The 13998-nt window shown below is 37.4% G+C and overlaps 1 protein-coding gene across 2 annotated transcripts in view; it reads left to right on the forward strand.

The window, feature by feature from the left end:
• The window catches only part of RAMP3 (receptor activity modifying protein 3), a 140948-nt gene that overhangs the window by 13892 nt on the left and 113058 nt on the right, over window positions 1-13998 (forward strand). For both annotated transcript variants that reach the window (XM_054516370.1, XM_036378588.2), the window contains exons 2-3: window positions 3779-3808; window positions 6897-7029. In XM_054516370.1, coding sequence (XP_054372345.1) covers window positions 3779-3808; window positions 6897-7029 — 163 coding nt within the window. The remainder of the gene's footprint in view (window positions 1-3778; window positions 3809-6896; window positions 7030-13998) is intronic.

Genomic DNA, 13998 nt, shown 5'->3' on the forward strand with positions numbered 1-13998 from the left:
AAGTAATTTCCATGGGTAATTTCTTTTGCTTTAGATACTTTGAAGTGTCTGCATTCCTGCTAGAGCACCTGTAATGGTATGGCTTGGGATTTGCATAAAAGATTGTTGAATTTAACATGATCTTTGGTCATAGCTGTGCAACAGGTAGCTTTATTCAACATTAAAACACCTGGAGAAACATTAGGCTGCTGTAAGATTAACTTATTCAGTATTTCAAATCAGGTTTATAAGAAAATGTGAGTATTGAGATTTTATCAGTATGACATTGAGATTTTATCAGTATGACAAATATATATATATATATATATATATATATATATATATATATATATATATATATATATATATAATATTAATAATAGAGTAATCATCTCACTTATGTTTCCAACAGATCATATGTGCATGATTGCAGAGCAGCAATTCCCATCTCAAACTCTGGTTTTACTTGCTTTTGTGAACTGTATGTCAGGGCAGTTCTTGCACAGTTATGCGCTGCTATCAGTGAAACTTCAAGTTCTGCAGGGAGGCAGCTGTTTAGTTACTACATAACTTCCAATAGAGATCTATCCTGATGTAGATAAATATTAGATGATGGTAATTGGCAGGATTGTCTTTAAAAAGAGATACAGAGGTAAGCTCTTGACATGAGGTATAATGTATAATAATAATGTATAATAATAATATAAAAATAATAATAATAATGTATAATAAGGACTTAAAGTCCTTATACATTTTTTTGCTTATGAAAATTATGATTGAGAAAAATGAGGTTTTGAATAAACATCACAAATTTTGAAAAATATGTACTATATTACACTGTTGTAATTGCTGGTTAAAAGGCATATAGAGTAGTTTTATCTGTTAAAATAAGAATTATTCTGAGAAAGTATGGGAGCCACTCAAAATATCTTACTATATGCTGTCAGTAACAGCATCTTGAAGAAACATTCAGACAAGGGAAAATTGTAACATTTCACTCATATATTTACACAAGATTATCAGAATTGTTCTTAAAACATGTTTGAAGAAAGGTGGAGTAGGGAGAACACATAGCAATTCATATGCTGCTTCAGATTTATTGAAGTAGTTAGAAGAAAGACATTCAGTGCTACTTTTAAGCTTCGGGGAAAAGACCAATGAATAGTAACAGTATAAAAGAAAAATAAACATTGAGCAATATTTTTCCATTTCACAGAAAAAGCTTATATACTTGACAAAATTACAGGACAGTTACCCTCTCATGTATCCCAGTTGTGAATTTATGTATGGCTATGAATCTCATTTGAACTCCTTTTTTAGTGTGAGAATGACAAAAAAGGAGAAAAATCTCATCCTAGCCCTTCACTAGAACCTCTTATTATCTGCTCTCTACTCTCCTTTTACAAAAAGGAGAGCTGTAAAAAGAGAGTAGAGTAGATAATAAGAGGTTCTAGTGAAGGGCTAGGATGAGATTTTTCAAATACAATATCCTGAAGAAGGTTGTGTTTAAAAAAATAGTTTTTCTTTCCTCAGTTTTCTTATTTTCCATTACTCTCTCCTACTTTGTTTATCTTCTCATGTTCTTTCCAAAAGCCTTTCAAACCTACTTTTCCTCATCCTTCATCTGATTATACTTGCTTCACCTTTTGCTCTGGCTCTAACCTGGTTGTTCCCTTCCCATCTGATTCAGCTGATGCTAAGGATGATCACACATGCTGCTACCACCTATGGAGAAAAAAATAAGCACTGCTTCAGGCAGCTACTACAGTTAAACTGAACCTCCTTTTATCTTCCTAAGTGTTAGTTTTGGTGGGAGTGTATGCCAACTGTTTTATTTTGGGGTCTTGGTAACACCTTTCAACACTGACCCATTTTGCTCCTTCTATGAATCTTCTAATGAGAGACGTCATGACATCAGCCTTTCAAGAAAAAAGCTGAGCTTGCCCCATCTTAAAAGAGCTACTGGAAAGTTTCTGTGCAAACTATCAAGGTCAGCATGCCGTAGTCTCCTGATTAAATCTTTGTTGAGTATCTCAGAGCAAAGAAAATAGAGGAGTGGTGTGTGGTAATCTGAATGGCTGTTTTACCCTTCTCTGAAGGTATCTGGAATCTTTTGTTTGAGAATAGGTGAAAAACATCCTGTCTTATTTTGTTATGACCAGATCAAAAAATGCAAAAAGCACATTTTCTTGGGGGCAGGAGGATTTGTGAGCCCTGACATGTAAGTCTTTATTCAGTATTTGAGTTTTCACAGCTTTCCTCACTGATGCTTGGGTTCTTTCTAGTTGTAAACCCTCTCTTGTATTGCTGTGGTCTTGTGAGGATTACTGCAGCCATAACCATAAAAGATCTAGAGCACAGTGATACGAATTGATAGAATAAGAATTGGGGGTGCAGTCTGTGATCTGCCAGGGCATACCTGGGATATCTGTGCGCGTCCTACACTGTTTACCTAGAATGGGTGGGTTTGAATTCATTGTAAAGCACGTACTTTTAATATGATCTTCACTCTTATGCAGTCAATAAGGCACATTTTCAAATCAAGATTCAATAAAAACAGGGAATCAAGTCTATTTATTAGTCCATCTGCTAATAGCCTGGAAAGAAAGTGTTCTATTTGTGAAAGAGATATAGTCATTAGGGTGTATTATGGAGTTTCATCCCTGTGTGTTTGGACGCATGACAATTTTCCGATGTGTGGATTCCTGCTCTTCACAGTACATTCTGGCTCATTAGTAACTAAGACAGAGATTAATGCTTTTCTGGAAGAAAAATATGTTCCTTAGAAGGATCTAAATTCTTCTCTTATGCATGTACAAAATAATTTTCAGTTAACTCAGTTGACAGCTTGGCACATCCCAGTGACCATGGTCCAGATTAATGATTGGTACTGATACTCTGCTTACGTATATCTTGATTTGTTTTACTGGGGTGCCATGTATTGTATAAACAGGGAGGCACCCATCTGTGTGAAATAATTAATTTAATTTCTGATGTGAGGTTAACACTATAAAGATTTGTCAGCAATTTTATTTTTCAGTGGGACATCAAAAATAATTGAAGCCATGTTCCTCTTTGCTATTACAAAATCCTGGGTGTGGCTGGAACTCTGCAAACACAGTGGGCTTCTGTTAATTTAATCCATCTGGATATACTGAAAATCACTAATCAGAATGCTTCTTCTGTTGGTATAGTCTGTTTCCATTTTGTTTCTCTTCCAATATACCTATTTTAGTCTAACTTCTGCATGAGAAGCTTATAGGTTTTGATTGTAATGTTTTTCAAAATGTGTGACTTCACTGTGCAAAAGCTGGAGAGTTAAACACATCAACATGCTTTTAAGGAGAAGAGTACACACTTAATTATGGTTGTGTTTGCTTAACAATGAAAGGATTTGTTTTTCTCTACATGTTAGAATGTGCAGTACACCTATGTTTTGAGTGTGTGTGTTATCTTGAACTTTTTCACCCAAGCTTCTTAAGAAGCTTGAAGTAAAAACTGCCCTGTCCGTAATCCTTAATATTAGCAACTAGAGGAAGGAGTGGTATATACAGACCCATAACAAGTCTGACTCAGCCATTTAAAGGATAGATAAAAGAAATTTAAAAACATAATGTTCTCTAAATGTTCATTATTTCTTTCAGACATATTCTTTAAGAAAACAAAGTAACATTTGAATAGGCATTTTGAATATTCTATTATAATGTAGTTATCCTCTACTTGGCTTTAATTGCACTAATCCTTTTATAGAAGAGTGTGGAGGTATCTAACTCATCTCTTTTTTTTTTCCCCTTCCTAGTTAATGGTCTAATGACACTCGGATTCGCGGGTGAGTCTTACCTCAAAAATTCAAGCTTTTGTTTCTGTTTTGCTAATGGTTGACATTTGAGAAACACTTCCATCCTATCTCATCTCAATTAGTCAATTGTCATGCATTTTTTTACAACTGGTCTTATCCATTGGCTGTATGCAAGAGGGTGTTGTAGTGTTTTATAAAGGTCATTCTCAATATATTTACACAAGATTTTCAGAATTGTTCTTAAAACATGTTTGTTTTAAGGTGCAGCCTTATAGTGATGATTAATTTGCAGAATATCCATGATTTTGACCTCTTTTGGTCATGGATTTAGACAGAAACTCTTTTGTCATCAGATTGGGCTCAAATGCCTCTGATGGAGGTTTTTTTTTTCTATGACCCAGCAAAATATTGAAATTTTAAATACAGACAAGCAGAAATACCAATGGCATGGAAAATCTATTTAAACATCCTTCTGGAGTAAATTGTCAACACACGTGACATAGTGGAAGAAAAAGTTGAGCTGTGTTGGATTTGGTTATAAATCATATGATAGCTGGCTGTTTAGAATACCCTGCCAGAAAAAGCAGCTTTGCGTAATGTTTGTCAAAGCATCAGTGCAGGATTTAAGTTGTGAACTGTGCAATTTTCATATGTGGTATTGAATTCTGCACAGCTTTAGCATTCACCTGCAAGTCTGTCTGTGGAAAGTGTAACAGGTAACTGCTGCAGCTGCCTGATGAATCAACATGAACACTAAGTAGGCAGGATCCATGTTATCATGTTAACTTCTCATGGATAAAATTATGCTGCCTTTGTGTGGTAATTTTCACCATTTTTATCACTGGTGAGTAATTGTAGTTCTGACTTTTTGCCAACATGGATAAAGGCTTCATGGCAGCTTTAAGAGCACTGACCAATATGATGAAGGAGCAAGAATTAGGTCCCAATGACTGAGCCGTACACCTGGAGAGGTGTGCTGTCTGTAGGAAGTTGTGGACTTACGGTTTCAGGTGCAGCACAGGCTGTCCTGTTGTGGGCCAGCTGCTCTTGGCGAGTATGTGAAAGCAAGGTGTTTATTTGGCCAGATGAGATTTGTCATACAGCATCACGGAGAGAGTGACCACCACCTAAGGAGTCAACTGTGATACCTGGAGTGAAATTGCAAGGTGCTCCTGCCCAGGCTCCAAAGGAGACAGCTCCTTCCTGTGTGAAATGATGTTCACTCAAGCCTGTTTCACAATCACATGCCTCATTTCTAATGGAGATACTCAAGCTTCTGAGTGTCTGATGGCTGGGTTATGATGTGAAGCTTGAGGCCAGTCATCTTGCCTTAGAGTTTGCTGTTTCTTTACTAGATAGTAACGAATGGGGCCATGAGGACTTCTCTTCTTACCAAGCAAAGTCCTGCCTGATTTTGACCTCAGTTGTCTTCAGGCAATGTGTTTGGCTGTTACCACACAAAATTAGAACCACCGGCTCTTTTCAGCAGTGATAGGATCCTACTTTCAAAGTAACTAATAGAAGCAAAAGAAATACCTCTTCTCCCTGGTGTACACATGTTCTCAGTGAAAATTTTTTTTAGGAGTAAATGGTCTGTTCTTCTTGGCTGTATTCTTAAAAAAAGCTGTTCCTCCAGAATTCTCAGGAGGATTCCCTGATATACCAGTTTGTTTTAGGGTTGCAGTTTTGTTCAGGTAAACACATTTCTAGAATTCGAGCTGCTGTGAAGGAAAAAAAAAATTTCTGACTAATTTAATTTAGGCATTTGTATTAAAGATGTCAATATACATATATTTACAGGTAATTTTCAATGTTAATGCATTTTTTTTATACATGGTCAAAATGGTGGCATCTATAGAGGTAAAGCAAGACTTTAATGGCTTGATCAAAACAAAATGTTTCAGCCTTATCAAAATCAAACACATTAGTCTGAAGAGAATTTTTTGAAAATTTCAATTTTATAACAAATATTAAAATATTATCTTTGTACTCCAGGCATGTGCTGGGTGAGAAAAACATTTGACTGATTAAATATACTGGAGTTGCCATTATAGGTTGAAAAAGTTACAGGCTTGCTCAAGTCAAGGTTAACTCTTTCTTTGCAAGTAGCTATATGCTGCAATTTTAGCACTTGATAATTGCAGATTATTCTTAGAATTATAGAATTGTTTATGTTGGACAAGACCTCTATGGTCATTGAGTCCAGCTGTTACTCCAACACTCTCAACTCCACCACTAAAATTTGTCCCTAAGTTCTGCATCTACACATCCTTTAAATACCTCCACGGGTGGTGGCTCAACCACCTCCCTGGGTAGCCTAATCCACCCCTTTTGGTGAAGAAATTTTTCGTAATATCTAATCTAAACCTCCATTGGCACTTCGAGCTGATCTAATGCTTGTTACCTGGGAGTAGAGACCAAACCCTGCCTGGCTACAGCCTCCTTTCAGGAAGTTGTAGAGAGCAATCAGGTCTCCCCTGAGCCTCCTCTTCTCCACACTTAACAATCCCAAGGTCCCCAACAATCCCAGCTGCTCCTCACAAAACTTGATCTCTAGACAATTCCTTTAGTGGCTATACTAAAGAAAAAGCTTTGATTGTGGAAATTCACACCCTTTAGCTGGTAAGACATACAAATATTTCCAATGTTAAAGTAATTTCACAGTAATATAGGTAGTTGAATGTGATGCATGTGTGTAAGCTTGAAAAGTGCTTTCTACACTGAAATGTGGGATTGGGACATCCAGTTAGCTTTTAACTAAAAATGGAAATGGATGGTAATGAGTTAATATTAGTTAAGTAAGTAGTTAAGTAATAAGTAGTACTACTTAAGTAATAAGTAGTTAAGTAAGATTAGAAAAGTGATTAGGTAGGTTCCTCTATGCTAGATTTAAAAGGCAGTACTATATATGGTAACCTTTACTTTTTTATACAAAGTTATGTTTTTAACATATTTATGTAAATACGTGTTTTGTTTATTTTCTAAAAGTGCTTAGAAAATTAAATGTTAAGCCTATGAGAATGTAAGTGGCATATTGGACTGTGTGAACAAATTTGAGTGATGTGCTTGTGCTTCTATTTCAGTGTTTGTGGTTAACGGTGCATCTGATGTTTCCTAGGTGCACGTCAACAGAGTGAGCTCTGCAATGAATCTCTCATGTTAGAAAAGTTGCCTGCCTGTGGAAAATCCTTTGAAGAGATGATGAAGAAAGTGGACTCAAAAAAGTGGTGCAACCTTACAGAATTTATCATGTAAGAGTTAGTTTTGGTATTAATATTTCTCCCCTAATGCATATAAAATATTTATGTTCCAGAATATAGAAAACCTTCTGTATTTTGTTGCCCCTTGCAGAGGGCTAAGCTGTCACTCTTAAGCCCTGCAGTGAGGCCATTTGCAGACAGAGACACCTGGCTCTTAACTCAAACAGTGTGCAAAATAGTCTACTTTAATGAAAGCTAACCAATGGGCTATTTAATACTAGCTGCTATTGCATTACCTCAGACAGTTGTGTTTACATTTGATCTATATTTCTGTGCCTTTTAAGCAAATGTTCTGTAACTAATCTCTTTTCTGTGAAACCACCAAAGCAATAATGCTTTTAGAATCATGCTGTTCTCTTTACAGGAATGCAGTTCCCTCTTCTGATTTCCTTTTCTTCAGTAAGATGACATTGTTTCAGTAATTCACCTCATGTGAAATTATCCAATTTTAAAGTGATTTGTCCTATTGAACCTGCTGTCATATACTTCTTTGCCTGCCAGCTAGCATGGAGAGAGTGAGCACCACCCATTCTGTTTGGATGTCTAAAATACTGCAAGACTGACAGTAGTGAGGGTGGCATTATTATTCTCTAATCTTTTTTTCTTGTTCCATAGTTATGGGAGGTATTTAAACATCTCTTTATAAAGCTGCACACTTCAAATTCTGATCTGGAAAAAGCTCACAGGGTTTGTGAAATTGGTGGCATTTTTGGCTTTGTGGAGCATCTGCTTCTTAAGACCATGTCCGCTCATGCATAATGCCTGATTATCGGAAGTGCTGAGTACCCTCTATACCAACTGAAATTAGAAGAAGCTGCAGGTGTTCAGCACTTCAGAAAACAAGCCTCAAGTGAACTAGACCTGGTATGGTATGAGCCAGCCTGAAGCAGAACACTTCCTGCATTTGAAGCTGTGCTGGTGTTGTTTCTGGAGTCGACTGTGGAGGCAGAGTAGCCCCAAGCCAGCTGTCACCACACCTGTTACAGTGTCATTGAGCCCCAGATGTGTTCTGGTAGGATCGTTGGTCTTGTGTCCTGTTTAGTGTTGTGTCATGTGATGTAGACTATAACTAGCTGATCACCAACAGACTGGACGGATAATGAAATGTTGGACTGCAGTGCTGTGTTGCATTAGTTCCCCATGTCTCCCTTAGCACCAACACCTGTGTTGAAATGCCCCACCTGTTAATAATGTTTCATAATCTGGCATCATATTATCAATTTAGATGCTATTCCTTCTTAGAACATTTATTCACACACCTTGCTGACTTTAAAATCTTGCAATCTGTTAAAAGGTAGATTCTTAAATCTTATGGCACTGGAGTGAAAGATGCACTTCTGCAGCTCTCTCCAGCTGTGGGGAAGAGTAAGAGAAGGTTAGGTCTTCTAAACCAGCTTGCAGAAATTGCAGTCAAATCTGACAGAGAAGTGTATGTATACAAGATGTTTTATTTATTTATTTTTATTTATATTTATTTTTTATTTATAATTTTGCTCCATTTTATCTTCATTATAATTGTTTTAGAAAAACAAGATTTCTTTTATGATATGTTACTTGAATCAATAAGTGACCTCAACTAATGGGATTACTTGCAGCAGTGAAAAGTACCTATAGGAGCCAAAATACTAGACTGTACCTGTATTAATGCAGGTGAAAAAACAGGCAGCTTTTTGAGAGACTTCTGCTAAAATTTATTCAAGATTTTACATATTATGTGCAAGAATTTTTCAAGGTTCATAGGTGACTGAAGTCTCTGAGTTTTCCTGACTTTTAATTAGAGTTAAGAATCCACCTTGATTTTATCCTTTCCAGTTGTGCTCACTGTTTGGTGTTGTTTTCATTCCCTGTACAAGAAAATTTTTCTGAAGAAGTTGGTCAATCTGAGGCTTTGCTCATTTTTCCTCAAAAGCAGTACCAGAAGAATTCAAGGCTCTTAAAGAAGAAAAATCTTTTACATTTTTAACATAATATATATTGTCTAAAAAACCTTTTTTTAGATGTTTCAAGTTCTACTTTAGAAGAGAGTAGCAGGAAGAATTTGTTTTCAAATTTATCTCTTGAATCAAGCATTAATCAAGCATTAGAAGTCTGATTACTAACTTATCATAAGGGTTCATTGCACTGAAGAGGCAGGAAATGTGCATCTACCTTTAAGATTTTTACTCTTTTGAGAATAGACATTGTTGTTTGGTGTCATACATTCTATAAGAAACATATATAATCACAGAATGGCCTGGGTTTGAAGTGACTGTAAAGATCCTCTTGTTCCAACACCTCTGCTGTGAGCAGGGACACATAGAAGTTAATTTATTCCAGCTCACTGGAAGGACCCTGAGAGATGGGACAGAAATACTTCTTTCTTTGGAGTAATCTGACAAATTAATAAAAAACTTATATATCTATCCATGGGCACTTAAAATTCAGATATTTAAACGTGGTAATATTAGTTTGTGCTGATTTTACATCTAGCCTCCAGCAGTAACAATCAGTCTGGATCAGATAGTGGATTAAAACTGTGAGTATTATGTAAAAGAAACTGTTTCTTCATGCAGTAATTTCTACATGGCACTTTTCACTTTGAAATAAATCTTTGTAACTTATATTAAAATGTAACAGTTAATGGAAATCTGCTAATTTTCTAAATTCCTTGTTTTGTGGAGGAGTTTTAGCTCTTCAGTGTAAATGGCTGTCCTTTGGTTATGGGATTGTAAATAGCAATTATCTGTAGTGCTTCACCATTTGGCTAAACATTTGTGAGAGAATTTGCAGTGACTCCAGTTTGCTGTAACATAATTAACCTGTAAGATTTTCTGACATCTCTGACATTCTTAACAAACGTGTGTTCTTTAAAAAGCAGCCTTTTCAATGATTTTGAACAGACAAGGCTTCTGTGTGTGGCAGCTGGTACTGCAAACCAATATGAGAGTTTTAGCCTCCACAGCTGATATTGATCTTGCTGGAAATGTAAGATGATCACATATAGACAGTAAATTCTCAGGTAAAGTTTTACAGAAGCACTGTTAGATGAAAGTTTTCCTATTAATTTTTGCATATTTCTGTGAGGATTCACAGTTAGTTAGGATACAAGTACTCTGGGTCAAATTGTCCAAAAGTATTTGAAAGCTTAAATACAATGATGGATCACAGTGAGATGTTAACATATTTTAAGTCATTTAGACGTGGTGGATTTCAGTGGTTCTAGCTTGGACATCAGAATATGAAGACTAACTACAAACAGCTTACAAAAAAGGTAAAACCTTCAATACACAGCCAGAGGTGTTCATTGATAGAAGAGAAGGAGTTTGCCTATTGCAGTTTTGCTGAGGCCTTTAGATTGAGAGAGAGCTCTGAAGATGAAAATAAACAAGGTTGTTTAAAAGACTCAAAAATATGGTACATGGGAGGTGAATAAGCAGAGACTAAAGTGTGGGTGAAAGCTATATGAGGAATTAACAAAAGCAAATATACTTTTCATTTGCCAGAAGACTGGAAATTGCAGGAAGGTTTTTATTTTTCATGTGTAGTATTTCTGTTATGCCTACTTATAGTAACATCTATGTTAATAGTGCTGCATTACATATAATAAGTATGTATTGTATTTCCTTATTGTCTTCTTAATATTTAGCAATTACAGCTGAATATGTAAAATCAACTACTGTCCACATGCCAAAATTCATTATTAACAGTCATACTTTTTTTTGTGTGCTGTGATAAATCCTGGTGTAGGACTACAGTTGAGAGGCCAGATATGACTAATTTCTGAAGCAAGTGGCCAGATGAAGACAGAAGTGCCCAGAGCTGTCTTACATGAACCTGAAAAAATGTTCCTTATTGTAATTGCTTAGATTACTTTCTGTTCTTAACTCATGGAACAGTTTTTCAAATGCTTCTGACTGGATCCTGGAAACAATTTACCTAGAACAGTCTCTAAACAAATCTGTATGTGTCTCTTAGGCCTAACCCCTATGGAAATGTGAGACCAAAATGTACTAAAGAAGATTTTCAGTGGCTTGTTAAGCTTTTGGCCTGCTCCCAAGTACCAGTTTTCTCTCTTCTGCATCACCATTTTCCAAGTACTTCTGAGTGTAGCTACCAGCATTTCAGTAATTTTGAGTCCAGAGAGATGGCTGTGGCCATGTCTGCACTGTTGCATAATAGAGGCCACATAATCTGCCCAATAATCATTATTCTAAGCTCTGTAAGAGTGACTATACTATGGAAAGGCATCAACTCTTCATTTAAAAGATTACTACTGATCCATTACATCTATAAACAGATTGTGTCATCTGTTACAAGTGAGGCATTCTCTTATTTCAAGCCAATACTATTATTGCAGCTCTCATCCCACAGGTTGCTAGGGTTGCATACCTGCTACTTTGGGAGCTCCCAGTCAGTCATTCTGTGTTTACCAGCCACTGGGTTTAGAGTCCAAGGGTGAAATAGCAAGTTGTGTTTTGGAAGAGGGTTCTATCAAAGTAGTGCATGTAACACAGGTCAGATCTGGATGTTGTGTTTGAGAAAAAGAATGGATTGTAACAAACTTCTTCCTCCAATCTCTGCATTTCTTTTCACAGCTATAGAAGTCCCTGATTTGCTGTGAGACAGTGGCTCTGTGACATTGCTTTACAGTACCTGGAAGATGTTAAAAGTCTCATTTTTTCTGATTTTTTTTAAATTTCAGTTCATAGCAGAATAGAAGAGGGCAAATTTTTTAACTGTATGTCTGAAGCAGATTTGTTGCAGGTATGTGTGTACGTTATGAAATTCTCTGCTTTACTCTGTGCATGGTCCAAGGTCTGTGCCTACTGTAAATAACTATTCTTTTTTCTGTACAGCCTTAGTGTAGTTTTCCCACAACACTTCACATGAAATGTTAATTCTATAAACAGTTTCAGTCCCATTGAAGATGATGAGGGAGTCCACCCATGTTATATACAGACGCCAAGGATTTGAAAAAAGAATTAAGGAAAAAAATCTGTATGACTACATTTGATGTAATTTGGAAAGCTAATTCTGTTGCGCAATTTTTAAGTCAGTGAGAGTTTTGCCTGTTACAATTTGGCCAAACTAAGCTAGCTGTAAAAAGTGCCTGGTTTTCAAAGAAACTTAGTAGAATATTACATGAAAGAAAGCCAGATCACATTAAGATCAATGGGAAGGCAAACCCTGTAAGAAACATGTGCAGCCCAAAATGAAATGACAGGCCCACACTTCCTAAAGCTCAGAGCTAAGAACCTCTGCTGTGTATGTAAGAACCCTTCAAACTGAGTAATTTTCTTGGTTGGTTATCTAAGTTTTTTCATCTTCCCCACTGACTGCTGCACCAAGCCTGATCTAGACACCAATCAGCGATTGGATCCAGCTGCTAATGACAAAACTTCTACAGAAGAGGAATGTACTGTGAAAACCATAGAATTGCTGAATAGTTTGGGTTGGAAGGGACCTTAAAGATCATTTGGTTCCAAGCTGTGGACAGGGACATCTTCCACTACACCAGATTGCTCAAAGCCTCATCCAACCTGTCCCTGAACACTTCCAGAGATGGAGTATTGTCCTGGTTCAGGGGAAATTTTGGAGAGAACCCCCAAAGAGGCTCCTTCTAGGAAAGCAGATTCAATTTGCTGCTCCCCCCTAACCAGTCCAGGAGAAAACAACTCCTTAGAGAAAAGTGGAAAAAAGCTGTTTATTAAACAATAAAACCTAAACAGTATTAAACAATAAAACCCCTCGCTGCTCCAAGAGAGATGACAAACTCAGAAAGTCCCCTCCCTGGGTTGCAGCTCAGCTCACTCAGTCTCTTATCAGTCCCTCTGGCACTGGAAATGCCACGGCCCAGGCCTGGCCCGGTGGGCCACAGGTGTGAGCTGCTGGTGCTCTTCTGGTGTTCAGTCCATGCTGTAATCACAGAGCAGGTTTAAACAGGTTCAAAGAAAAGGGAAAAAACAGAAAAATGCCCACAGTCCAGGGAACTTCTTTGCCTCAGCTAGCTAAAACTAGCTAAAACAAAGGAGAGCTCCGTCCCACTCTCTTGTCCATTCGCAGACAACACTGTCCAGGAGCAGGAATGTGGAGGAGCGAGTGCAGTGTCTGAAAACAAACTGCACGCTTCTTCTCTCCCACCTTCACTCTCAGAAACAGTCTTAAAGGTGCAAAACTTATTATTCAGCATAAACAGATCAAGACGATTGGGGATAAAAGCATCATATAATCAACCTAGGACAAGCATCCACAGCTTTTCTGGGCAAGCTGTTTTAGACAATAATGAGTTTCTTTGTAATATCTAATCCAAACCTACTCTCTTTCTGTTTAAAGCTATTGCCCTTGTTTTGTCACTACTGTCCCTCTCGCCTCTCTTTAGTCCCCTTTTGTCGGGTTCGGCTGTCTGTCTCTGCCCCGACACGGGTAGTGTGGTTCTTGGGTGGCACGCGTTTTAAAGGACGAGTCTGGACTCTTCAGCTTTTCGGTCTTCGGATTGTTTATTATTTCTTATCTACAAAATTTTCTGTCTGCCCAACAGAGGTCTGATCTGCAAGCAGTCACAGGCACTCTCTGCCCACCCACGGGGCGGTCATGTCTTTTTATACTAATATCTACGTACATAATATTTACCTTTATTTCCCAATGCTTTTCACCCATGTTGGCAAGTGCACCTTCACCATAAACCAATCCCCAAGTGCCAACATCACCACAGGAGATGGAGGACAAGAAGAAGGAAGAAGAAGGACAAGACACGCCCTGATCCCTCCATCTTGTCTCCATAACCCCCCTGTACCAAAAACCTTAAAGTCTATATTTCACCTTCTAAATGTGTCCCTTTTACACCTTTTACTCTAAAGTGATTCTCTTGTCCTCAAACTCTTGTTATTTCTGTGGATGGATCAAAATCAAGCCACCAGACACTTCTGGCAACATTCCAGGATTTCCGAGACCCCCAAGGGTTCTCCTGGCATCTCTGGACAT

The sequence above is a fragment of the Molothrus ater genome, chromosome 1 (assembly GCF_012460135.2).
Source record: "Molothrus ater isolate BHLD 08-10-18 breed brown headed cowbird chromosome 1, BPBGC_Mater_1.1, whole genome shotgun sequence".
Lineage (NCBI taxonomy): Eukaryota > Metazoa > Chordata > Aves > Passeriformes > Icteridae > Molothrus > Molothrus ater.